We start from the raw sequence: 26,978 nt of genomic DNA, 5'->3' as shown, positions 1-26,978 counted from the left end.
GAGGTGTATCATATTCTTACTAAATTTCAGTATATAATATTAAAATTAAACAATCGTTTCTTCTGCCTTTATTTCTAATGAGTTAACAACTGCTATTGGCCACATCATTTATGCATTTATTACGAAAACGTGTTATCCTCTTTCATTTTGGATTTTCTTTTAGAGAACAGCAGTCGACAGGTATTACTAATCAACTCCTACGTCACCTTTGAATGTCGACGAGAGAGCTCGCAAGTGTACATAGCGAGAAAACGGTACGGTTAGGTGATGGATCGCATTTTGAGGCAAATGTTTCAGTTCTCTTATTCAAGAAGCGTCACCTAACCTAACTTAACCGTACTATATGTATCATGAAAACATATTCTCACTACAAATTTACATGGGAATAGCCTCTCAGAATTTTTTTTCTTTCTTTTGCTATTTGCTTTACGTCGCCCGTTTCTCAGAAATTTAACCAGATGCGAGAAAATATAAACTAAGCCCTGAAATTAGTGATGTGCCCTGTCATATCTTGAGGTGTATCGCATCCTACTTAATTTCAGTGTAGAGTATTAAAATTAAGCGATCTTTTACTTAGCATTTATTTCTAATGAGTTAACGACTGCTATTGACCATGTTATTTACGTATTTGTTATGAAAACATGTTCTCTTTCATTTCTAATTTTCATTACAGTACAGCAGCCGACAGGTTTTACTAACAGACTCCTCTGACGTCGCATTCGAATGTCGATGAGAAAGCTCGCAATTGCACACAGCGAGAAAACTATATCGAAGGGCGCATTCTGTGGGAAACGCTTCAGTTTTCTTATTCAAACAGCATCACCTACCCTAACTTAACCGCGTATGTACCATGAAAACATATATCAAGTGCCAGTAGAAAAGTGATAACCTTCTCGCTATAAACTTGCATAGGAATACCCTTACCGAAATTTAATCAGGCGCAAGAAAATATAATCTAACCCCTGAAATCAGTGATGCGCTCTGCCATATCTTGAGGTGTAACATATTCTTACTTAATTTCAGAGTAGAGTATGAAAATTAAGCGATGTTTTACTTAGCCTTTATTTCTAACGAGTTAACAACTGCTATCGGATATGTTATTTACGCATTTATTACGAAAACATCTTCCCTTTCATATTCATTTTAATTTTTTCTTTACGGAAAAGCAGCCTATGGGTTTTACTAATTGACTTCGACATCGCATTCGAATACCAACATAAATAGTCCGTCATTGGACATTATAAATTTTCCAGGTAACTCATTCCTCGCTGCCAGCGTTTTGCCCCCGTGTACTATGTTTGGCTCATCAATTGGTACATAGCACACCCACTAAGACGCATGGCTAGTGCATACCGTGGAGGCCACTGTGTAGGCTACTTGGAGCCACCGGCAGTGCCAATGCACTATGAGAGACTTTGTCTCATTATCAAGAAATTGATGCCTGCTTGGCCATCAGATGATATGTCGACGAGAAAACTTGTTAGTGGATATAGTGAGGAAACGATACCAAAGACAATCATCACATGCAATATAATGGCTGGGTGCATAAATATACGTAACGTTAAAAATCAAGCACGCTTAATCGCTCGTAATAACCAATGCCTCAGTGATAGGGCTCTTGCTGTAACCAAAGGATAATTAACAGTTTAATATAGGAATTTTGAAGGGACAGAAAAATACTGACATTATAACAGGGTTCTCGTTATATCCCGTACTCGCTATAGTGGACTTCTACTGTATTTTCAAAGCAACTTTGAGTGCTCATAACACACTTTGTTGCCGTAAATTTCCCGAGGCAAAATAACCTGCACTTTCATAGAAACCTGAAATAATTTTTGCGGAGATTTTGCAGGTAAAACATTCTAGATTTGTATTACTAAGTAAAGCTCTGACTTCGTCATTACAGGTAATACCAAAATGCATGGATCAAACGTATGGATGGATTACACCCATTTTTGTAGAAGTGATGTAAAGTTGAGTATTTATATGAATGTTTGGCTGAACAGCAATGAGTAGGAATAATTTCATTCGTTAATTGAAGTACATCAATGGATGGAAATAATAAATCAATTAACCATCCCAGACTGGTAGAGCAAAAGGAAGTACTGTATGTGAGCAGAGGAATGAATGAATATGCATGGGTGTTCAGCTAACTGTCGATAGAGATACGTATGAGCAGTGAGAAATTGTGTATACATGTATATCTAGCACAGTACTATTTAAGTATTTTGTAAACCATATACATTTTGTAAATATGTAATATCTCACCTTAAGATAGGCCTAGGGAACATTTTGTATGTACAAGGGGCTCACCCTATTTCTCTACACCTTCTACATTTCTGCTCAGAAATGTGGTAGATAAATAATGTTAAGCCTTGCAACTAATTATTGCGGACAAGTGAAGCTAGTCATAATGTGAGTGAAGAACTGATATCTCAAGGAAATGTGGTTTCTCATCGAAGAAGAAAAGTATGATTATGGCCTTACTTTTCCATTAAAAAGTAAAGAAAGGATAGCAAGATAAGGCTCTAGAAACAGAAATATCATATCATATAAACTGATGCAGTTAGCTAGGGAACAGAGAAGTTCTGCACCAAGTTCGTATAGAAAATAGCCATTCCAAGAAGATTTGGATAAGTATTAATTGGAATTACCTTTTTACGTATAAGTGACATAACCCCAATACGAGTGAGGACGTGTTGTCGACTAAGGCCCTCCCTTGGTACACCATCAGCAAAAGTCTCTGCATTATCAGCTCCAGGTTCACACAAATGCCTCATGAACAAGGAAACATATGCTTTGAAGTTCTTCTCAGATTTTCCTCTCAAGTCGCGTACCAGCCTACAACAGTACAACAATTTAATAGAACCTAGGACTATACCAACAAAATATTGCAAAGCATAAAAAACATACAGAAGAACTGGGATTAATGAAAAGGGAGCTCATCTGTGGGAAGATGTGGATTTTGTCCAGGTTCCTTATTTTTTATGTTTATCCTCATCTCTCCTTTCTGTTGTTTCATTGTTCCACTCTGACTTATTGTTATGTTTACTCTCGCGTATGTTTCCATCCTTGTTCCTGGCTTTCTACATTTGACTTTATTATATTTTTCACAATATATCTATAGGTTACACAGATAAATATCCCACTTATCAAACCCTCCAGTTACAACAATATACAAGGGTCAAATAAAATGGAAACCCCCTGCTTTGCATTCAAATAACATTTAAATCAACACTGGTATATCAAATATATCTACAGTAAAAAAAAAAAAAAAAATCTTAATGTCTTTTGCAACTACTACAGATTTTAAGAGATGCCACAGTGGCGTAATATTGTTCAGAAATAGGCTCTGTAACATGTCAATAAATCTACTGACAATGGTCTCTCAAAGAATACTTAAATGCCACACGACAGTGATGTGACTTCATCCCACAACCTTGAGCACAGAAGGCGAGTGTTCTCGCTTACTACCATCATCCTAGTAAATGTACGACTCGCAGCAATTTAAAACTGTAAAATTCACTGTTCATGTTTCATAAATATAACTCATGGAAAGACAATCATTATGTAGATAAGAAATTTTGTGTAGGAAAGTAAAAGAACATGTAAGCTATCTACTCTTTTAGTAGCCAATATCTATGATGATAAAACCTTTAAGTTTTCATTGTGTCTAATACCAAGTACAAATTTATGAAAACCATATAACATACACAGAAAAGAATTTTTTTAATTAATAACAGAATGACACAAAAACTATCAAATAACTTTTATACTATGTGAATATACGTACAAATTTGTTTATGTAGCGTAATCTTGTCTATGATTATGAATGGGCATTATTGAGAACAAGTGCAAAAGAACAGTTCTGTGTTCCATACCTTAATATAGTAAATGCAAAATTTTAAAACTTAAAAGCTATATTAACGAAGTTGACATTAAGAAGAATGTCTTCCATCTTAATGAAAAACAACTATGAGGCACAGAACACTCATACAATAAAACACGAAGAAAGACCTTTATGCCAAAACGATAATAGAAACTATAAAACAAATAGTTTAAAAAAGGAAATCATAAAAAATGAATTCTAATGTCATTAACTCACCACTGAGAATTGAAAGCATCTTGAGGTGGCATGCCGTATCGCATAATAGCATTGAGAAACGCTTTCCTTTGCCGAGCATTGAATCCAAGAACCTGATAGAAAAAATTGGACCCAATAAGATTATAAAAACTAATTTGATTACCATATCTTAAATGTTACACAGCTATGTTCGTACCTCAATATTTCCTCCAACACGGGCAAGAAGTGGAGGTAAGGGTCTATCCTTTTCATCTTTACGTTCAATACGTCTTCGACTTCTTCTTCCAGCATCTAGACCTAAAAGTGAAAAATCAATAACTGACACACAGGTATCAAAAACAAAGTTCAATATATATATTTTTAGCAATCATACAACCACATTAGGAAAAATTAGCCGGCAGTTAGCTGCCTCTGTACTCTGACAGTCTCTCATTACCAAGCTTTGATTCTAGCCAAGGTAGTAAGATTTTTCAAGAAGAGAAATCTCCCACAACTTTCCATGTCATATTTTTGCACATGGAAGAACAGTAGAGGCAAATTTATAAACGTGCCAAAATGAAACTTGGTATAAATTTTGTTTGGCTGGAGTTCTTGGTCTCTCGCCCGGACGGTAGCGGCAAGCACATCACTGGACAGCATCACTTCAGGAGATCTGTACCCAGTATCAGAGGCTATATATCATCAAACATAACCAACTACAGCTGAGCTGAGTACTTCATCCTGAGAAATCTGACATTTAATGTTACTGGGAAGGGTCAGTACTCTCATCCCCTGACTTTTGCTAAGCAAAGCATCACACAAATTAAGTACCACTAAAATCAATCATTAACATATACATCATTTCCTCTTATCCAGTTCCACCTGGGGTGGAGCATTTATGGTACTTCTCCACTTTCTTCTCTCCTTCTACCATTCTTCTTCTGTAATAGTCTATTCCAGGTTCCTCCTCCTTATACTGGTTTTGATAAAGTCTACCCATCTTCCTCTATTTCACTCAAACTTAGCCTCTGCCACTTCTCTCTCTCTTTCTTTCTTTTTTACTACTTGTTTAACGTCACACTAACCCATCAAAAATTTTTGGTTTTAGAGGGATGGGAAAAGGCTAGGGTTGAGAAGGTAGCAGTTGTGGCCTTAATAAAGGTCCAGCCCCAGCATTTGCCTTGTGTGATAAAGGGAAACCACCATCTCTTTTGGTATTCTTCTCTCCATTACATGTCCAGACTATCTTAGTCTAATCTTCTCAATTCTGTCATCCTGCTCTTCTACTCCAATTTCCTTCCTGGCATCTTCATTTCACTGGCTTGTTTACTCTCCTCTCTTCTTGTCAGTGCCCAGGTCTCCAACGCGTATGCTAATATTGGTGTATAGAACAATTGAACGTCCCCCCATAGATTTGGTACATTCTGGTAAAATTCATTCTCCAAATGCACTTTTTTTTTCCAAGTTGCTTTAGGTACCACCGACACAGATAGGTCTTATGGCAACGATGGGACAGGAAAGGCTAGTAGAAGTGGGAAGGAAGCGGCTGTGGCCTTATTTAAGGTACAGCCCCAGCATTTGCCTGGTGTGAAAATGGGAAACCATGGAGAACCATCTTCAGGGCTGCCGAGAGTGGGGCTCGAACCCACTGTCTCCCTAATACTGGAACTGCACCCTTCTGCTAATCTCTATATCCAGCCTTGCATTTTGCACTAGTTTGTTTCCTAGGTATCTGAAGTTGTCAACAATTAGAATGTTAAATTAGTAGTATTTCTTGTAATATTTCTTTCCATGGAATTGATTGTTGTTGTTGCTTTTGGTGTGTAATTACACTGGGGAACAGAGTTTTTGTTGACCCAAGACTTATTTTTTACTAATTTTGGGGTGGGGAATCCAAATATGACCTCATTTTTTCTATCACATCAGGTTTTTACGTTACCATGTTCCCTCCAAAATCATTCATATTGTATACATAAAATGGAAAGTAAAGGAATAACGTTCAGTTCAAACAGCAATTTTATTCACACAAAGATTATATTACTTGTATATATAAAATCTTATCCGATTCATTCCATTTCTGGCAAAAATTTGTGTTTATAGCTTTTCCTTGAATGCGAAATCTGTGGACACTCGCTCCGAATACTCCAGCAATAGTCAGCCAGCATATGGTGATCTCATCTACCCTGATAGCTTGCTTCCGTGACCTTCAAATCTTGGTGTAATTGTTCACCTTGTTCATCACTGGTGGCACAAAGATTTTCGGGCGACATATCTAGATGGCTACGCGGAAAATGCGCCTTGATGCTCATGTTGCATCGAAGCATTTTGTAGGAGTCCAAGAATTTCTGGATGATTTCAGTGTAATTTACTGCTCATGTATTTTCAAGAAAGTTTTTGACAATGGCCTTGAATGGTAACCAAGCATTTCATTCGCCAACACCTTCCTTACTATGTTTTTCCATACCTTTTCTCCTTTCTATTATCCTTTCCATAATTTTTGCAACTTGCAATATGAGTGTGAACCCTCAATGGCTATTGCATACTTTCCTTCCTCCTTCTTAAATACTGGTATTATTTTTCCCTTTCCGTATTCTTCTGCACACATTTCTGTATACATACAGCGTACATTTTACTAAATTATTACAGCCATTGTAGACCAATAGGCCCAACTGCCTCTACACTTATTTCATCTATTCGAGCTGCTTTTGGTGCAATTGTGCAGAACAGAAGCAGTAAGCAGAAAATGTGTTTAGGACTGGTTCAAGCACTTTCTGAATGAACTGGAAACCCTTTATGATGTGCCGTGTCCATTGTGCTTACGGCTTCTGTTCCATGCACTTGCACTAATATTGCATGCTTCTCTGACAGTTTTTTTCCAGTTTGTAACAAAACTGATGGTTATGTGTTGCTCCATTGTACTAAGAGTCTATGACAAGTCTTCACACGCACTATTATTATTATTATTATTATTATTATTATTATTATTATTACCAAATACATCGCAACTGAGAAAAATATTCTGGTGGCAATGATCACTTGCAGTAGTGTGATAATGAAGTAAAATTAAAACATAACACTGGGGAAAAATTTTAAACTTATTTTCTGTTGACTTCAATTTTCATGCTGATTTTTACTAAAACAGACATCCTGATTTAGAATCTGCAATCAGTTTTCTTGTATGTCAGGTGTTTTCTCTACCGCTTATCTCCCTGCGATAGGCATGTTGATTTTGAAATGGTGTTTGGTTTTCCTATCATATCAAGTTTTTCTTTTCTGTCACATCTCAAAGCGATTTGTACGATCTGCCCTCAAACCAGGTGATCCAAACATTCTACATAAGCCACTTGTTGACAGAAAAAAATATTATATTCCCACCTTTGCACTTGAAACTGGGACTCGTGAAGCAGTACGGGAAAGCTATGAAAACTGAAGACGACGTTTCAAGTATCTCCTTACTGCACTTCCTGGCCTGTCATATGAAAAAGTAAAGGCCGGTGTGTTTAATGGTCCAGAGATTCAACAGCTGATCAGAGATCCGCATTTCATTGGGACATTGACAGAACAATTGCAGTTGGCAGCTCTCCTCCGAATTCAGTCTCCCTCATACTGAACTTGATGACTTTCTCGTGCAGACAGCCTAACTCATAGGAGCTTCACCTGTTCAGGTGCAGTCCATCCTGCGCAAAGTCCCGGTCTTCTATCCAGCAATCTGTCTCCACATACACGAAGTCCATCTGGTTGTTCAAAGCCTTCACCCAGCGTAGAGGTACGTCCTTCCTTCTTTCCTTCCTTTGCACTAAGCCACTAAGTATAATCTTTGCATTCTAAAACTTTTTCTTAGCTGCACTTGCCAGTTCATACACCTCTCCGATTAAATAGTCTACTGACACCTTTCTTCTAAGATCATTAGTCCCTACATGAAGCACGAACACTTGCACATCGTTGCTCTCTTCCGCTCTTTCAACCTGCTGAGACAGCTGTTCAATTTTTATTCCCAGATAGCCCTGTACCTTTATACCAGTCCTTAAAATATCACCATGCAGTGTATCATCGAGTCACCCACAATGAGCACATCACGTGAATTTTTTACGATCGAAGCACTTTCCTCCCGAGTCAACTGTAGGAATATAATCAGGTTATGCTTCCTTGTTCCTTTTTATGATATTTTCCATTTGCGCTTTCATTCTTCGAATTCTGAAAGCTTCCACACTAGATTCTCTAATGTTAAGTCTCTAGCCTTGATTGCTTCCCGCATATTTTCTAGTGTCACAAATCCTACAAAACCAACAGGTGTCTGGACAATTTTCTTTCTTCACCTTAGCACAGCCAAAGTAGAACCACTTTAAACACATCACACACTTGATTCCATTCTTTAAGTTCTTGCTAGATGTTGAACACTTAACTGCCATTGTTTCTATGGGGGCCTGAACATCACACCACTGGAGGTCCTGGGTTCACATCAACACCACCAATAATCAATAAGGCCGTTATAACAACTGCCAGAAACCACAAGTTACTAGGTCCGGAAAAAATGCACTGTCGCAGGAAGGAGGGCCTCACCTGCATGTACCACATTCCTATCCTCACCCAGTAAAATTCCAATGCGCAGCCCATGGTAAACTACTTCAGAGCACTGGGAAAACACATCTGTCCACTTGAAGAGCTCACTCACTACTATGTTTAATTGGCTGCAGCACACTAGCAGCTTCAACTCTGTGCATTCAATGCTACGTGGCACTTCTCCAGATGTCTCTACTGACATGTGAATTCAAGCTGAATTACCACATCTTACAATTGTGATATAGGCAAATTCACCATACGTTTTAGGCAGATGTTGTACATTCATTTTCCCTGTAAATACCTTCCAAATATTCAGGGCCATCTTAATAATAATAATAATAATAATAATAATAATAATAATAATAATAATAATAATAATTGTACCGGGCGGTACACCTCCACTCCGCTAATTTAAAATGTGCGCCTGTTGAAACTCCTCTGTTGGAGGAAGTCTGAACTTTATCTACGCTACTAATTCTCTACTTCTCTGAAGATGTCACCACATGGAAAACTTTGAGTTTTTGAACTGTGTCATTTTTGATGTGTTTTTGTTTCGCTTGAAGTAAGAAGTGTGAACTTTCTCTTCTAGAGGACACTACTGAAGATCACCAATAGTGCAACCTAGTGCAGAGTCAAAGAACTATTTTGTTGGAGAAATTTTTATTTCAAATGTTTGTTCTTTGCTAAATTTCTTTCTGTTATTGTTTAAGTTGGCTGTATACCCCTCTTTTTCCCCTTGTTTTAGATTTATCCAATCCCGAATTTCTTTGAGTTATTTCCGACCAATCCGATGTATCTTCCCCCAACTTGGATATGTTTCTGTACCCTAGCCAATAAAGAATTTGCGGGAGGGTGTTTTCATTCCCCTAACGCCTCGAAACTTCTGCGAGAGGATATAAACTGCTGATTTTTGGGTCTCCGGGCCACTTCTGTTCCATCTTTCAGTGTGTAAAGTACATAGCAGGGGGCGGGAAGCGCCTCTTTCTTCTCCAGCTGTTCAACACCAGGTAATGGCCTCTTAATAACTTCTTTTCTTGCTAGGTTGGCAGTTTAACTCTCGGAGCGGGTTCGAAGCGTTTCCACCATGTAACCTTTTCCTAAAATGTAACCAATCTTTTCATCTATTCTCTTTTAAGCTGCATATTGGGATAGAGAGTGCTAACCCTCTCGAGCTCCCACTCACATTGTTTTGAGGTGAAATTATTTTTCTCAACCTATTCTTCGTTAATGTAAAACCAATTGCTCTTTTCTAAAGTCACCTCTGTAGTATGGGATTAGCCCTTGCATTTGTGGCCTAGAGCCAGATTAGGTTTTAAAAACAAGTGTATTAGGAGTGCAAGATCGCCTCCTCTCAAATTGTTTTTTTAGAAGTCATGTAATTGCCCCTTTTCATTTAATAGACCTCAGTAGGTTGGGTATTTTACCCCTGTGTCTATGTCCAGTGAGGACAACTTGAAGGTGGAGTTTGGTGTGGCCTGGGAGAGGCTTAAATTTGAGAGCGAGTGGCTCTTTTGAAAATTGAGTGTTGTATGCCTCGAGGAGGCTTTTCAGTGTAATTTGGAGCAAGGGCTCCTAGGCATGAATGGGGTTTTCTGCCCCTCTGTTGAAACTTGTGTTTGGGGTAAAACTGAGCTGATTGCCCAAGCAGTGTATAGTCAGGGCGCGAAGCCCCAAATCCTGTAAATATTGTAACTCCCCTTTTGATTTGCTACTTTGTACCTGCCATGCTTGTTATTTCTTTGTTTTTGAAAAGAAAATATAACCTTGTTAAATTTTACATTAACTTTGATTCCGTAGTTTGAGACCCGTTCACGCCCGCACCTTCTTTCAGCTCTACCTACCACTAAAACTCGGTAACAAGTGGTAGCAGAGCGTGGTTGAATGGGTCTCAATTTAGCCCCTTTTGACGGCTAAACATTGTTTTGTTCCGAACTCTAACAATTTTCTCAGTTGCTGGAATTTTTTTTTGACCTTTTCAAAATTGTTCGGTCATCATGCCCGGCCCTCGCGATGTTCTCCATCTTAACTATTTGCGCAAGGAGGAGTTGATCTACGAACTGACTATTAGAAATGTGCAATCTGGAGGCACGGTTGCAGTAGATACAAATAAGCTTAGAGAGTCCCTTGATCTGCCCATTTCCATCCCCACATTGGGAGAGAAAGATATTGACGACTCTCTTTCCACGATCGTCGAGAATATTACTGGGCTATCTTCTGTAGTTAGTTTTTTTGATGAAAATGATCCCTCTCCTAATCAAATTAAGCGTGTGCAAGCTAGGCTATATCATTTTTCGAATAGGGTTAACGATCTGTTGTCTCTAAAACTGAATGACGTTCAGAGGAAGGAAGCTAGTACGCTCCTGGAAAATATTTCCGAATTATCTAGTAAGGTCACTCAATTGTTAACTGGGGAAGTTCCTCCCAAATCTGATCAACCCACCGTAGTGAATGTAGGCAGCGAGGAAGAACCTTCTAAGGGAGAAGTAAATAGGAAAACCATCGCTGCTCAAACTATCTCTGCCCCATTGGACAACGAGTCTGAACGCCGTGCATTGTTGAGTAACATCCGTTCTGAATTAACTTCCTTGCCATTGAAACCTTTACCTACTATGTCACCCGGGTTTAGCAGCTTGCCTCATCCATTGGCAATGTTGCTCAGAGGAATCTCTAAGTTTTCTGTTAATACCACCAGTGATGTAATTTCATTTTTAAGATTTCTAGTTGAATTTCAGGATCATGCACTTGTGTTTTCTCTTTCTCCATGTCAAATTTTGCAAATTATCTATCCGTATGCTATTGGTATTCTCTCAGATAAAATCGTAAGAGCCATTGCCGAGCAATCATCTATTGAGGATTTCCATGCCCATTTGCAGGCTAACTTCATCCCGGCTAGGGCCAGGTCTTCCCTTATTCAGAAGTACTATTACCGTGTACAACGCTTGGATGAAAACTTGGCTGATTTCATACAGGACATTAAGTTTTATACTAGGGTGTTTGCTCTGCACTTCCCTGAGGACCAGATTGTACAAGCCATTGTAGAAGGCATTTCACCACCTTATAGGTCATATTTGTGTTTCGCGGCATGCCCGCAGACTTTCTCTGAACTTGAAGCGTTGGCCGTCTCAGCGGAAGGAGTTAGGTACGCCGATTCTTTGCGTGTGGCAAAAGAACCCCCTCCTTCGTTTAGTAATACTCGGCCTCCACCTCGCCGACCAGTCACACCCCGTAAATGTTATGCTTGCGGGTCGTCTGACCATCTTCGCAATAAATGTCCATTGGTCAAAACTAGTAGGGCAAATAATGGAGCTGGTTCAGCACAAGGCTGTTTTAAATGTGGGGCTTTCTCACATATTGCCAAGAATTGTCCCAATTCAAATAGCACCCCCTCCTGCTCAACTTCTGGTGCAAATTCCACCTATGCCAATAATAAAAAGTGACTAGTGGCTTCGGCTGAGTCGACTAATTCATCTTCCCGAGACTCAGCCCCTGGTAAACAGGTTGTAAATTCAGGGAACGAGCAATTTTCAAATTCATCTTTTGAAGGTCCCAAAGAGTGTCTTAGGATTGCGGCGGATACCCCCGCACCGGTCCCCTTTCTCAAAATTGAGTTAAATAACGAGCCTATAACAGCTCTCTTAGATTCAGGTAGTGTTTGTTCTATTATTTCGGCTGATTGGTATTCAAAATTGAAATCTGTTTGTAAGCTTCCTAACTATTGTTTGTCGGCGATCCAATACGTTTCGGCTAATTCCTCTCCATTAGAAATTCTCGGTTTCTTACATGTCAAAATTCGTATTTTTAAATTCACATGGAAAGTTAAATTGTTTGTGGCCAAGCACTTGTCTTGCCCCATTATATTGGGAGCAGACTTTATTTCTCACACTGGTCTTGTGCTCGATCTTCAGAGTAGGTCTTGCACTTTCAAATTTGCCTCTAATTGTAATATCCCTCTATTAAAGTGTAATTCTGCATCATGTTCTTCTATTTCGCCTACCCAGGATGAGATGTTGTTAGACCTTAGACATCTACCTGAGGAGCAGGCTGATAGTATTCGCAAATTGTGTCAGTCGTTTCCCGAGGTGTTCTCTGATACTCTTGGTGTTACTGACCTGATCGAATACAAAATTGAGGTCACGGATTCGATTCCTGTCCGTTTTCCACCGTATAGGCTATCTCCACCTAAAATGAAGGCTCTAAAAGAAATTATCGATCAGATGTTGAAGGATGGTATTATTAAGCCATCTAAGTCGGCGTATTCTTCGCCTATTTTTCTAGTTCCGAAACCCCAAGGAGGCTTCAGACCTGTAATTGATTACAGGGCTCTCAATCGGAAGGTGGTGTTACAATCTGTGCCCCTTCCCGACCTTCATTCTTGTTTTTCATGGTTTCGTAAGGCCAAGTTCTTTACTATCTTGGACTTGAATCAGGCCTATAACCAAATTCCCCTTGCCGAAAAGTCTAAACATCTTACAGCGTTTGCCACGGACTGGAATTTATACGAATACAACCGCGTGCCTTTCAGGCTCCCTACGGGAGCAGCTGTACTCACTAGGCTACTAGATAGGGTCTTCTCCGACATCAAGTTTGAGTACTTATATCACTACTTGGATGATGTCGTCGTATTTTCAGAGACTTTTGAAGAGCATCTAGATCATCTGCGAGAAGTTCTCGATCGCCTTCGTAAAGCTGGGTTAACTGTTAAGTTGTCCAAGGTTGCCTTTGCTAAGCCCTCTATGTCTTTCCTAGGGCATATTGTGTCACCTGATGGTGTAGCCGTCGATCATTCTAGAACACAGGCCATCCGTGATTTTAAACCTCCCAAGGACATCAAAGGCATCGCCAGGTTTATTGGTATGGTGAATTTCTTCAGGAAGTTTATTCCTAACTTCGCTAATAGAGCGGCGCCCTTAAACCTTCTTCGTAGGAAAGGCATCAAATTCGAGTGGGGACCTTCTCAACAAGCCGCTTTTGAAGACCTTAAATTAGCTCTCTGTAATGCCCCTGTACTTGCTATGCCTGATTTCTCGAAGAAATTCATCGTCCAAACCGACGCGTCGTCGTCAGCAGTAGCGGCAGTCCTTCTTCAAGAGACTGAACTAGGGAGGCGACCCGTCGCCTATGCGTCTAGGACATTGTCGGCTCAAGAAGCCAAGTATTCCATCTATGAGCTCGAAGGTTTGGCAGTCTTATTCGCCTTAGAGAAGTTCCGTCTCTATCTAGAACATGTCAAATTCGACCTGGAGACAGATAATCAAGCCCTAAGCTGGGTCTTAGGTAGGCCGCGTCGTACTGGTCGTATAGCCCGCTGGGCCATTCGTATTTCTGCCTTCCAGTTTGATGTTAGACATATCAGAGGTACCGAAAATGTTGTTGCTGATGGACTCAGCCGTATGTTTTCTAACGACGTCGAGACCCATGAACCGGTCGACAGTTCATCACCTTCCGAGTCCATACTATCTGAGGTTAACGCCATCCTAACAGATGCTCCCATGCTCTTTAGGGATATCGAGAAATACCAACGTGAAGATCCGACGCTGGCTCCGATAATGGAAACCCTTTCTTCTGGGGAACATGTTGTCCCTTATGTTCTGAGGAATGGTGTTCTATGTTGCCCTTCGAGGCAGGATAAGATGATGAAAGTGGTTGTTCCAGCGGTTCTTGTACCCATGATCTTCAAGTATTATCATGAGACCCCATTAGGAGGGCATCTTGGTATCTTTAAAACTCGTGAAAAAATTCGTGAAATGTTCATCTGGAAAGGTATGGACGGTGAAATCCGTGAACTAGTAAAGGCTTGTAAATCCTGTTTGCTTAGTAAACCGACCATGTCCACCAAGGTAGGCCTCTTGTCTTCTCAGCAAGCGTCGCGCCCCATGGAACGCCTGTATATTGATTATGTAGGACCCTTCCCCCAGTCAAAGGGTAATGCTAACAAGTTCATCTTTGTATGCGTAGATGGTTTTACCAGATTTTCTTGGTTATTTCCGACTAAGCTGGCTACCGCTCAGTCCACCATTACTTGCCTAAATTCTATTTTTGCTTCTTTTGGTCCGTGCCAATATATTGTGTCCGATAATGCTAAGGCGTTTACATCAAATCTTTTTCGTAAATTCTGTTTTGACTTATCCATCTCTCATGTAACTACTTCTGCTTATTACCCTCAACCATCTCTGGCTGAACGGGTTAATCGTAATCTCAGGTCCGCACTTATTGCCTATCATCATGTTTGATGATCATTCCAGGTGGGACACGTCCCTGCATTGGTTAGCTTTTGCTTTGAATTCGGCGGTTCATGAATCACATAAATTTACTCCAGCTTCTTTGATGTTCAAGTTTGTTCCCAACTCGCCGCTCTCTAACCTCTGGTCTCTGAGTGACATTCTACCCGAGACAATAGATCCGGATAATATTAAAGATCTTTGGAAGAAGGCTGAAGCCAATCTTAAGGTATCTCATGAAAAGGTTAGGGAAAGGTATGATCGTGGACGGAGACCCACCACTTTGAATGTAGGTGACCAGGTGATGGTCAAGAACTTTGTTCCCGTGGGCAAGCTTGCCCCCAGATTTCATGGGCCTTGTATCATTCTCGATTTTCTTACGCCAGTTACGTTGTTGTTAAGTAATCCAGCCACCGAGAGGATATTTAGAGTTCACCTGTCCCAGGTGAAACCGGTGTAAATTTTGTGTCAACTTGCTTCATATAATTTGATAGGAATATGAAGGTTATATTTTTTTTTGAGTTTCCCCTCTTAAGGCATTCTGCTCCTTCTATTTTGTTTTATATGTAAGCATTTGTGTGAAACCTCCCCCGATTTGTTAAACTGCCATCCTGTCCTTGCCACGGCCATTACCACGCTCCCGTCTCCTGCTCCACTACACACCGTGGCTGGCTTAGTTGAAATGCCATGGATATCTGCACGCCGCTGGCCCCTCAATCTCTCTACATGCCTGTGCCCTCAAAAAAAAACATGATGGTCCAACACAATTCTGCCGCCTAGCTTTAATGTTTCAGTGCCCCCGCAGCCGCGCGGCGCCGTGCAGCAACTGGGGCAGAGGACGGGCCCCCTCTTCTCCAGCGAGGACGTCAGGTGCACGGCGAGCCGGAGCTCTCCTCCCGGCCAAGGCTGAGGCGCGGCGCACGACCTGCTACTTGCCCGCAGCCTGTATATGTTCACCGCGGGCGCGGCGTGTTCAACACCTCTGCTCCCCTCATAGTGCGGGCGAGCGGTATCTCAGGGTACTTGAGGGGTCCGAGCGGCCTCCTTTGGACGCAAGCTGCAATGGCCGGTCTGGCCATCCAACTTCATCAACATCAACTACATGAACAGTTACTATAAGCAATGACTACACTTGGGAATTCAACAGCAATATTTGGTGGACATCGCAAAATTTTTCATCACTTTTGAGTATTAAAAGTTTATCTTCAGAATTCTACTTCTACAAATTTAAAGACTATACTTCACCTGCAACAACAAAATTTTGAAACTGAATCAAAACAAATTAAGAAAATCTTATAAATTTTTTTTTTGGCAATTAATCTCCATATCTACATCAAAACTTGGACCTTGTTTTCAAACATTTCATGTGTCACCGCGGGAGGAACTTTTGGGGGGGGAGGTGTGTACCGGGCGGTACACCTCCACTCCGCTAATTTAAAATGTGCGCCTGTTGAAACTCCTCTTTTGGAGGAAGTCTGAACTTTATCTACGCTACTAATTCTCTACTTCTCTGAAGATGTCACCACATGGAAAACTTTGAGTTTTTGAACTGTGTCATTTTTGATGTGTTTTTGTTTCGCTTGAAGTAAGAAGTGTGAACTTTCTCTTCTAGAGGACACTACTGAAGATCACCAATAGTGCAACCTAGTGCGGAGTCAAAGAACTATTTTGTTGGAGAAATTTTTATTTCAAATGTTTGTTCTTTGCTAAATTTCTTTCTGTTATTGTTTAAGTTGGCTGTATACCCCTCTTTTTCCCCTTGTTTTAGATTTATCCAATCCCGAATTTCTTTGAGTTATTTCCGACCAATCCGATGTATCTTCCCCCAACTTGGATATGTTTCTGTACCCTAGCCAATAAAGAATTTGCGGGAGGGTGTTTTCATTCCCCTAACGCCTCGAAACTTCTGCGAGAGGATATAAACTGCTGATTTTTGGGTCTCCGGGCCACTTCTGTTCCATCTTTCAGTGTGTAAAGTACATAGCAGGGGGCGGGAAGCGCCTCTTTCTTCTCCAGCTGTTCAACACCAGGTAATGGCCTCTTAATAACTTCTTTTCTTGCTAGGTTGGCAGTTTAACTCTCGGAGCGGGTTCGAAGCGTTTCCACCATGTAACCTTTTCCTAAAATGTAACCAATCTTTTCATCTATTCTCTTTTAAGCTGCATATTGGGATAGAGTGTGCTAACCCTCTCGAGCTCCCACTCACATTGTTTTGAGGTGAACTTATTTTTCTCAACCTATTCTTCGTTAATGTAAAACCAATTGCTCTTTTCTAAAGTCACCTCTGTAGTATGGGATTAGCCCTTGCATTTATGGCCTAGAGCCAGATTAGGTTTTAAAAACAAGTGTATTAGGAGTGCAAGATCGCCTCCTCTCAAATTGTTTTTTTAGAGGTCATGTAATTGCCCCTTTTCATTTAATAGACCTCAGTAGGTTGGGTATTTTACCCCTGTGTCTATGTCCAGTGAGGACAACTTGAAGGTGGAGTTTGGTGTGGCCTGGGAGAGGCTTAAATTTGAGAGCGAGTGGCTCTTTTGAAAATTGAGTGTTGTATGCCTCGAGGAGGCTTTTCAGTGTAATTTGGAGCAAGGGCTCCTAGGCATGAATGGGGTTTTCTGCCCCTCTGTTGAAACTTGTGTTTGGGGTAAAACTGAGCTGATTGCCCAAGCAGTGTATAGTCAGGGCGCGAAGCCCCAAATCCTGTAAATATTGTAACTCCCCTTTTGATTTGCTACTTTGTACCTGCCATGCTTGTTATTTCTTTGTTTTTGAAAAGAAAATATAACCTTGTTAAATTTTACATTAACTTTGATTCCGTAGTTTGAGACCCGTTCACGCCCGCACCTTCTTTCACCTCTACCTACCACTAAAACTCGGTAACAATAATAATAATAATAATAATAATAATAATAATAATAATAATAATATTTGTTTTACGTCCCACTAACTACTCCTTTACAGTTTTCGGAGACGCCGAGGTGCCGGAATTTAGTCCCACAGGAGTTCTTTCACGTGCCAGTAAATCTACCGACACGAGGCTGACGTATTTGAGCACCTTCAAATACCACCGGACTGAACCAGAATCGAACCTGCCAAGTTGGGGTCAGAAGGCCAGCGCCTTAACCACTCAGCCCGGCAAAGGGTCATCTTATATGTAATGGCATCTTATATCTGGGCAATACGGTACTGCTAAACATCTGTCACAACACACACAGCTCTGAGAAAATAGTGCAAAACTTGTGCAGAATCCACCATTGTCAAAATACTTTATCACGGAAATAGTGAGATTTAATTGTTTAATTGGCATGATTTCACTTGCAAGCCATTACTGCCATATACTGCACCGATACCATCACCTCTTAAAATGATTTACACAACTCTGCATTATCCAAATAAATTTATTAAGTTTTATATAATTAAATGTTCGGAATTTTGTACTCAACACGGTTTTTGCGGGAAATTAATTTTGACCAAATGTCAACCCCTCAATCACTGAAGTTTTGAATGAAGTGACCAACAGCCATTTCTGAGTCTGAATTATGCATCAAAATTGCAGGCATTTGTGAAAGAGGTCTGCAGATGAATATGATCAATATAATACGAAGGCCGTTTTTTTCCAACCTTTGATGGGCTATAAAAAAAGGACACACTGATATAAGAAAATGATTTTATCACTAAATGTTTAGTAGTTTCATACTTATTTTTCCATATAATTGCTAATTAAGAGAGATAAATTTCATGTTGATTGGTCCGTATTGAACTGTGATTACATAGAAAATTAAAAGTTTTTGTTTAACCGTTCCACCTCTTCAATACAAAATTTTCTGCAATGCGGTTTACATTACAAACAATGTTAAACTAAAACTTTTCATATTCTACATAATCGGCAAAACAATTTAAGCATTTATCGTATCGTGACACCAGCTTTCCGATGCCATCTGCAAAGAAGTCTGCCACCAGTGAGGTACTGTGCATCTTGACAGCCTCCTGCTGCATAAAGTCCACCAACAAGACACCTTTATGGTCCCAAATAATGGCAGCCATTGTTTTCCTTATCCTCAGCATCAATTTAAACATTTTTGGCCTTTTTTATAGGAGAAGGATGCATCTACTGCTTAGACTGTTCTTTGGTTTCTGGAGTGTCATCATACAGGACTCAAGTTTCATAACCAGTAATGACAGACTTAAAAAAAATCTTCACCCTCAGTATGGTCACGCGTGAGAAACGTTACAGCCGACACCATTTGCTGAGTTTTGTGATTGTTAGTCAATACTGTTGGGGCCCAATATGAACAAAATTTCCAGTATCCTAAGTGTTGAGTCACAATTCGTACAGAGAAGAATTGAAATGTCAGATTGCTGTAGGAAGTTTGATCGTAAACCTCCATTTGTGGAGTACAAACGAAGAAATTCAGGAGGCTGTCGGGATGCGCATTACCTCACTAATGCAGACTCCTTTGCAGAGGGCATTGGAAAGCTGGTGTCACGACACGACAAATGCCTACATTGTTTTAGCTATTATGTAGAAAAATAAATATGAAACTTCTAAATTTTTTACTTGATAAAATCATTTTGTTATGTCAATGCGTCTTTTTCATAGCCCAATGGAGGTTGAAAAAAAACAGCCCTCGTACATAATGCGGTATTTGTCAGAATAATATCCTGTACATAAATGAGTAAAAAAAAATGTATCAAAATATAGCACGTTCTACACTGAACTGAACTTTTTAAAGGAATGACAACTAAGCATCAAATGACCATAGGCCATTACCTCAGATTATGACAATATATTTAAAATATCACTAATTCTGATACATGAACAAAAATTTCATGTTTTTATATTCATTTCGGTATATAATACTTTACATTTCACAGGAAAGATGAATTATCACACAGGATTTTGCATTTGTGTAAATATCTTTGAATCTATTTTTGGTACTTGATCAAGTGATGCATAACACCATCCAACTAATGTAGTTATTTAAATTAAGTTTATAGTTTTAAAGAGACTGTTGATATCATGATCACAGCCACGGGATATCCACTTCCCACTTTTATATGGAATATAAACCACACAAATGTTACATTTCCTTTAAAATCACAGCCACAATGTTGAGAAGCCAGCAACAATGTCACCCAGCTATTATGCCTCAAAAATTTATCTACAAAATAACTTACCATCATTCTTCTCATCAAAGTCATCGTCTTCCTTGTCATCATCTGAAATAATAAAATAATAGTAATCAAGTACAATATGCAGAGTATTAAATTTAAAAATATAAAAATGCACTTTAACTGAAAGCATGACTGGAAAAACAAGCTAAGCTACAACTCTTTAGAGGAGCAAAAAGAGTTTTGTGAATGATTTGATAAAATGGAGGTAATTTCCTTTCAGCTTTCACTGATTTAATATATAATCCTTAAGTTTTAAGTATGTTGAAAGTGCTCTAAATTAAGAAAACGCTAAAAAATACCTGGAGAAAACCTTCAATACATTGTTTCTTCACGAGGACATACGAATTTTTAAGCTTCATTTATTCTCTGGAGTTTCCAAAGAATGATCATTTTTAAGCATTATTTATTCTACGGAGTTTCCAAAGAGCGAGGTGCTATCAAGCAAGACCAACTACGATATATTAGATCTTAATGCAGCTACCGATATTAGCTAAAATGGCGCCACGTTCAGTTTGTTCAAATGTAAAAATGAGCATGTTCGAAGCATCAGTTTAGTTCTTTCTGTTCGTTTGGTTGATTAGGAAACGGTGTAGTGATGTTTTTATTGAAATTTGGTTTTAAAACGAATATATATTAGGACGTGTCAATCGTTTGTGTGACTGGATGTAATTCATACTGAAGGAGATGCAATGACATTCAGATCAAGTGTACTCGTGATGATTTCCTAGTTACAAATAATTTATTAGGGTGCATTAAAGTATTCGAGGATACATTTCTCATTACAGGGGATGTTTTCTGTGTACTTGGTAAGCTATTTTTTCCAGATAAGGCCAAAACTCTCTTTTGGTGCCTACCCTAATATATTTAAGGTTTGTAAAAGCGAGGTTATAACAAGTGATACCGCTATTTATTTTATCTGTGAATGAAGATTATGTTCTCTGTTAAATTAGAGGACAAGGTATTGAGGGATGAAATTGTCACTTACAGTAAGTATTTACGTGGCCAACTATTTGGGTGTTAATGTGCTTTATATGAAAATGCATATGCCACTGGAGAACTTCAAATCGATTCTCCTATTGAGAGACAAAGATTATCTGAAGTGTAACGGATGGAGTATAACAGTTAGGTAAAGCATTATAAGAATTATTGTTATGAGAGAACTATAATTCGTAACAGAGTTATGTTTCTAATACATTTCTTGAACATTATTTGAAGTTCTCCGGTGACATACGCATTTTCGTATAATGCACATTAACACCCAAATAGTTGGCCACATAAATATTTACTGTAAGTGACAGTGTAACTTAAAAAAGAGAAAAATGTATTGATTTACAGGAAGAAGAATTATGGACAGAATAATTTACCAATGGTGTCTCCTACTACTGTATATCTACACCAATTTGATAAATTTCCAACTCCTTTTAAATCTTTTCTTAAAAGACGGGTTAAACAAGTGATAGGTAATCTGCCACTTGGACGAGAGCCCAAAATTCAGATCACTGATGACTGATTGATTGAATTGAAACTGCCACTCTTTGAAATGCATCAGATATTCTCCACGGCTGTTATTTAGAATGCAATCCTATCTTGCATAAGATTTATATTTTGAATTTTCCACATAATGCTTATCTAAATGTATGTCTAGATAGAATTGGTTCTATTACCCCAAGTAAAGCATTTGTGAATGAAAATACTAAACTGCTCTAAGAATCAGGAATGTAGTGTGTATACTGACTTACAGAGGATGAAAAGTATTGCGTATGGCAGAAAATTGAGTAGATGTCTGTTTTTATTTCTTCAATGTCATAACCATGAAATAAGATACTATTGACCTTCCCTGATATATATATTTTTTTAACTGATACACCACATAACTCCATAATTGATGTTTTACATGTAATGCATGAGCTTGAGATAATTATAGTGATACAATTAGTGTTCAATATTGCTGATGAATCAATGTCATCAGTACACAAACACGTTTCTTGCAAATAGGTCTCTGCCTTACATGTGTCTAGTGTCGACATTTAGTTTAAAATGCCCTACATTTTCAGATGGATCTCCGTATTTTGTTATTTTACCTTAACCTGATATATTTAAATTTGTACGTTATTACTGACAACTTAGCAATTCAGTACGATAAATCAGAAGGTTATGTTTAACAGGTTTGTTTACATTCAACCGATGCATCGGCCATATTTATTTATATATTAAAGTCTGATCCTACTGTACAAGGTCTTGTATCAAGAGATCCTTGCATGCTGGTAGAAATGGAAAAATGCCTATTTTGAAATGAACCACCAGATGGCAGCATTCAATTCTCATCACTGAAAACATGATATTCATGGTTTGCCATTTTGTGAGAAGCCATCACACTTTCCAATTATTTTGAGCTGTTCCTATGATGAAAATACCCAAGATAAGAGTATAATTTAGCTTATTATGGTTTGTAGTCCTTATACAATATCGGTATAATATAGGTGTCCACATATGTATGAGAACATTATGCATGAAACTGCCACCCTGTATTTCAAAGGACAAAATTTAAATTTAAAAAAGTTTCACTCAAATTTATTTACAATATTTACCACAGAACAATGTCATTTCATTACGTATGTTTCATGAATTTAAAATAGTTTCAGACAGATTTTAAGTGTCCTTGAAATAATACCCTATAAATTATTTAAATCACACACAGAAAAAGTTATCAATCACAGAACGATAGTCAACACTTCATTCATCACCAGAGGTATCAACTTTGGAGATTTCACTGTAACTCATCTTTGCCTCCATCTGTAGCATTAGAAATACTGCACTTCTGGAAACTTTTCTGGATTAGGTCACCAGAGATACGATCCCACGTGGTCTTTACCCACGAACAAAGCAGTTGAACTTCCGGGCGCTTAATACGACCAGTTGGCATCAGTGCACGATTGTCAGCCGCCACTCACACGGTACACAGCCGTTTCAAGGCTGCTTTGAACGGACGGTTTACACAGACATCCAACGGCTGTAACATACGGCGTCAATCCTCCTGGAATTATTGCTAGATTGATTTTTGCATCCTTGGTTTGCTTCTACACAGCCTCTGTTGTATACCATGGTAGCTGTCCATAACAAGCAAGCTTTTCCTTCAAAGCAATGCACCAGGGCGACGCTGCCAAACACATTTCAGCAATGAATATTGATCTGGAGTCCTGAGTTCTGACAACATCAGCAGGCAGTTTTTCTTTCGGTAATGTCTTTCTCTTCAAGACAATGTATGGTGGAAGTTAAGTTCCATCAGCAAGTATACATAACATTACTGTAAACCTCTGATTTCATTACCACCTATTCTGATGGTAACACTTTTTAATCCCTTAACACTCACAGTACTGTCCCTCCACCTACGTAGCGTAACAGTTAGGGTTATTAGCTGCCGTCCTCAGGGGCCCGGATTTGATTCCCGGTACTGCCAGAAACTTAAGAATGGCAGGAGGGCTGGTATGTGGTTGAAATGGTACATGCAGCTAACCTCCACTGGAGGTGTGCCTGAAAAGAGCTGCACCACCTTGGTATGAGGACACAAGTTTGCATTTACAGTACTGTCCAATGGCATTTATAAACAGACACGCGTCTGATCTGCATTTGCAAGTTGGGAAAGCAGATATGGATTTTTCTTTTACAACCAAATTATATGGCACTGTCCCTCAGCAACCCCAACCACCATAGATGGCAGTTCCATCCATATACAGAGACTTCACCAAAGCATTCAATCAACTAAAACCAAGGAAGGCTCCTGGTCCTGGTAACATCCCTCTGGAACTGATACAAATTGGAGGTATACCCTAGAAGACTAGACTTTTCACACTCATTCTCTTGATTTGAGAAACTCGAGAAGTACCTGACGACTTGAAGAATGCTACCATCATCAATATCTTCAAGAAAGGTGATCGTAATGTATGTGGGAACTACCATGGTATATTGCTTTTGCCAATCGCAGGTAAAATTCTCACAAGAATTCTATTAAACCGGCTCCAAGTTATCTCAGAGAGGATTTTGCCCGAATCTCAATGTGGTTTACGAACCTCCAGAGGCACAACAGATATGATCTTCTGTGCTAGACAACTCCAGGAAAAATGCAGAGAGCAACAGCAGCCTCTGCATTTAGTTTTCTATGATCTGGAGAAAGTCTTTGATTCAGTACCAAGATCTGCTATGTGGAAAGTACGGAGACATTTTGGATGTCCTGAACATTACATGGAATTGGTTAAAGCTCTTCATGATGGCCTGTCTGGATAGTTTCTTCATGGTAACTCAGTATCAGATTCATTCCCAATCACTCATGGATTGAAACAAGGCTGTGTGCTTGCTTGTATACTCTTAGCACTGTACATGGCTGTCATACTTCATGAATCATCTGCAAACAACTTAAGCATGGAGATTAAATTTAGTTTTGATGGAAGCCTTTTCAATCTGGCAAGACCGCAGTTCATAACTTGACGACGGGTTTGCATCGGGTTGCTGCAGGTTGTCATCTGTACACAGGAAACAGCCCAAACTATTATGGACCTGGAATAAAACAGAACCCACTTTGTACCTATTTGAAATTAGCTAAATAATAAGTGTACTTGCCTGAAGCGTCAGAATCATCATGGTCACTTTGTATGAAATTGTCACCATTGTCCTCCATTTCAGAACCCGAGTCTTCCATAAGAACATTCAATATGGATTCATCATCTAAATTTTGTGTGCTTGAATTAGACATAACAGCCAAAAGAAGGACACAAACAAGCCAAGTTCCCAAAACACACACTCTTCCTGTCCGTACGCATGTACTTTCTCGCTCGTTTCACAGCTGAGAGTGAGCGATGACACAGCCAAAGTCTATGTCGGAATGCAGCTGTGTTATAAATGCTTTGAAAGAATAGCTCTTGACTTCAGCTCATAACTAGTAAATTCTATGCTCACTAGAAGTATCAGACAGTGTCCTGGTAAAGTAAGAGGTCGCTGGAACAGCAGTTTCTCTTCCTAGCCACAGTGAAAACATACGTTCGTATATTCTTCGAACGGCGTCAGTAGCAATGAAATCATGCGCCCGTAGAAACTACGGGTGGCGTCTCCAATGTGTTAATAGGTTATTTGTAATGTACTGATTTTACTAAGAATGTTTTTGATACAGTTATTCTAACCTCTTATTTGTTATTTGTCAAAAACAATTATTAAGAAATAAATTTATAATTTTTATTAGGTCATTTTTTTAAAATCTGAGGTAAGTTTTAGATAATTTTTAGGTCATCAATATTCAGGCTCTGGTGATAAAGGGAGGGTTAGCTGGTTTGGACATGTTAAGATGATGAGTGATGGAAGATTGCACGAACAGACTATGGAAATGCAAATGAATGGGAGGAGAGGGTGAGTGGTGGAATGATAGAAGAAAATGGAGAGGTAGCATATCTGCCCCTATCAGGCTGTAGCCAGAAAATGAGAATATTATTGTGTCGATGATGTGTGCTCTTTGAAAGTACTCTGATACAATAGATGTAAGTTGCTTCGATATAATGAAACAATACATACCTGTTTGTGGAACAGTTTGCCAAGAAACTGTTTTTAATTGTATAATGAATACAATGTCACATAATTTCTAGTCTTGATATTACCTTGTAAAGATTAGGCCTGTGGAAAATTTTGAAGGAACTACACATATATTCCTTATACTTATATTAAAATAATGCTCAAACTCACAGGTATCTTGCAACGATACAGTGGTGCTGCAGACAAAGGTATAAAGCCTACAATCTGAAATGCATTATACAAATTACCCTTTTATCTAAGGCTCCTTTTATACTTACATGCCACATGCTACATGCCACATGCTTGAAGCCAGGCATGTGGCGTTCGCACTTGGAAAGGACCCTTTTATAGTTTCAAATCTGTCGAGCAGGTACAATGGCAGATTTTACATCTAAAGTATTCGCAGCTGCATACCTCTGCGAGATAATGGCAGTAAAAGAAGAGGAAAAGGCATTTTAGTTTTCATCCTCTGAACATAGTATACAGTATATGATAGGAGCTTTCAAAACCCTTTACACTGACCTACGAGAGGACGAAACAATATTTTTAATTATTTTAGGATGACCCCAAAATCATTTGATGAATTTGGAAAAATAGAATGTCAGTTCCATATTACAAGAAAACACTTCCTGTCCATTCGTCCAATAGAGCGGTTCTGTGAAACTACAATCTACAGATGTATTAAATACAAAGAACATTATATAAAATACCATGTAAACAACTAAATGTAAATTATTTCTAACATTATGTTTGTAACTTTAGCTTTGAGTAACGTTAATGTCCTTTGTATATTGCTGACTAGTCATTTCACATTTAAAACTATTCAGAACTTGCTGATTTCCAAGAATGTGTAGATTCATCTAGGCAAATATATGATGGCCGGCGTTGATGTGGATCATTATAGTAAATTTGGAATTGCCCTGGATCAGACAAAGATGTAGAAGGTTGGTTTGGGAGGACATCGTTCAATTGGGACTGACCCGAATCGGTTTGGTTTCGAGAGTGTGCATTATATGAATCTTTCTTCATACGTAGGGGTGATAACGCTGCAGATTTACTCCCACGCCTTATTCCGGAGATCTCGATTTTTGTAGTCTTGGTTACCTGGATCCCATAATACCGATCTACACTGCATTCGCTAATGAGCAGTTCCGTATCTAATCCAGCATCCATTGTCCTGGTTAGCACTAGACTACACCACAAACTGTACTGAACCGCCCGGCATGAAGCGTCAACTATAAACATTCCCATAAGGTTTTGGTCCCACCCGCGCGGCGTGACATGTCAGGCGTGGCGGCCACCTGCTCGTCCCGACCCGCCTCAGTCACATGCCTGGCGGGAGGAAGCGACCGCGAGACGGGAGCAGGTAAGTATAAAATGGTCCCATTTAAACAATGTTAATTCACATG

The 26,978-nt window shown here is 39.2% G+C and overlaps 1 protein-coding gene across 5 annotated transcripts in view; it reads right to left on the bottom strand.

Moving 5' to 3' along the window:
- Mi-2 (chromodomain-helicase-DNA-binding protein Mi-2 homolog) overlaps positions 1 to 26,978 on the bottom strand; it is a 743,946-nt gene that overhangs the window by 192,608 nt on the left and 524,360 nt on the right. For all 5 annotated transcript variants that reach the window (XM_067141602.2, XM_067141598.2, XM_067141599.2 and 2 more), the window contains exons 27-30: positions 20,020 to 20,061; positions 4,281 to 4,381; positions 4,106 to 4,197; positions 2,655 to 2,841 (exon numbers count right to left, since the gene is read on the bottom strand). In XM_067141602.2, coding sequence (XP_066997703.2) covers positions 2,655 to 2,841; positions 4,106 to 4,197; positions 4,281 to 4,381; positions 20,020 to 20,061 — 422 coding nt within the window. The remainder of the gene's footprint in view (positions 1 to 2,654; positions 2,842 to 4,105; positions 4,198 to 4,280; positions 4,382 to 20,019; positions 20,062 to 26,978) is intronic.

This window comes from Anabrus simplex, chromosome 2 (genome assembly GCF_040414725.1).
Source record: "Anabrus simplex isolate iqAnaSimp1 chromosome 2, ASM4041472v1, whole genome shotgun sequence".
Classification (NCBI taxonomy): Eukaryota; Metazoa; Arthropoda; class Insecta; order Orthoptera; family Tettigoniidae; genus Anabrus; species Anabrus simplex.
The sequence above is the reverse complement of the archived record's forward strand: the minus strand, read 5'-3'. Positions and strand labels throughout refer to the sequence as shown.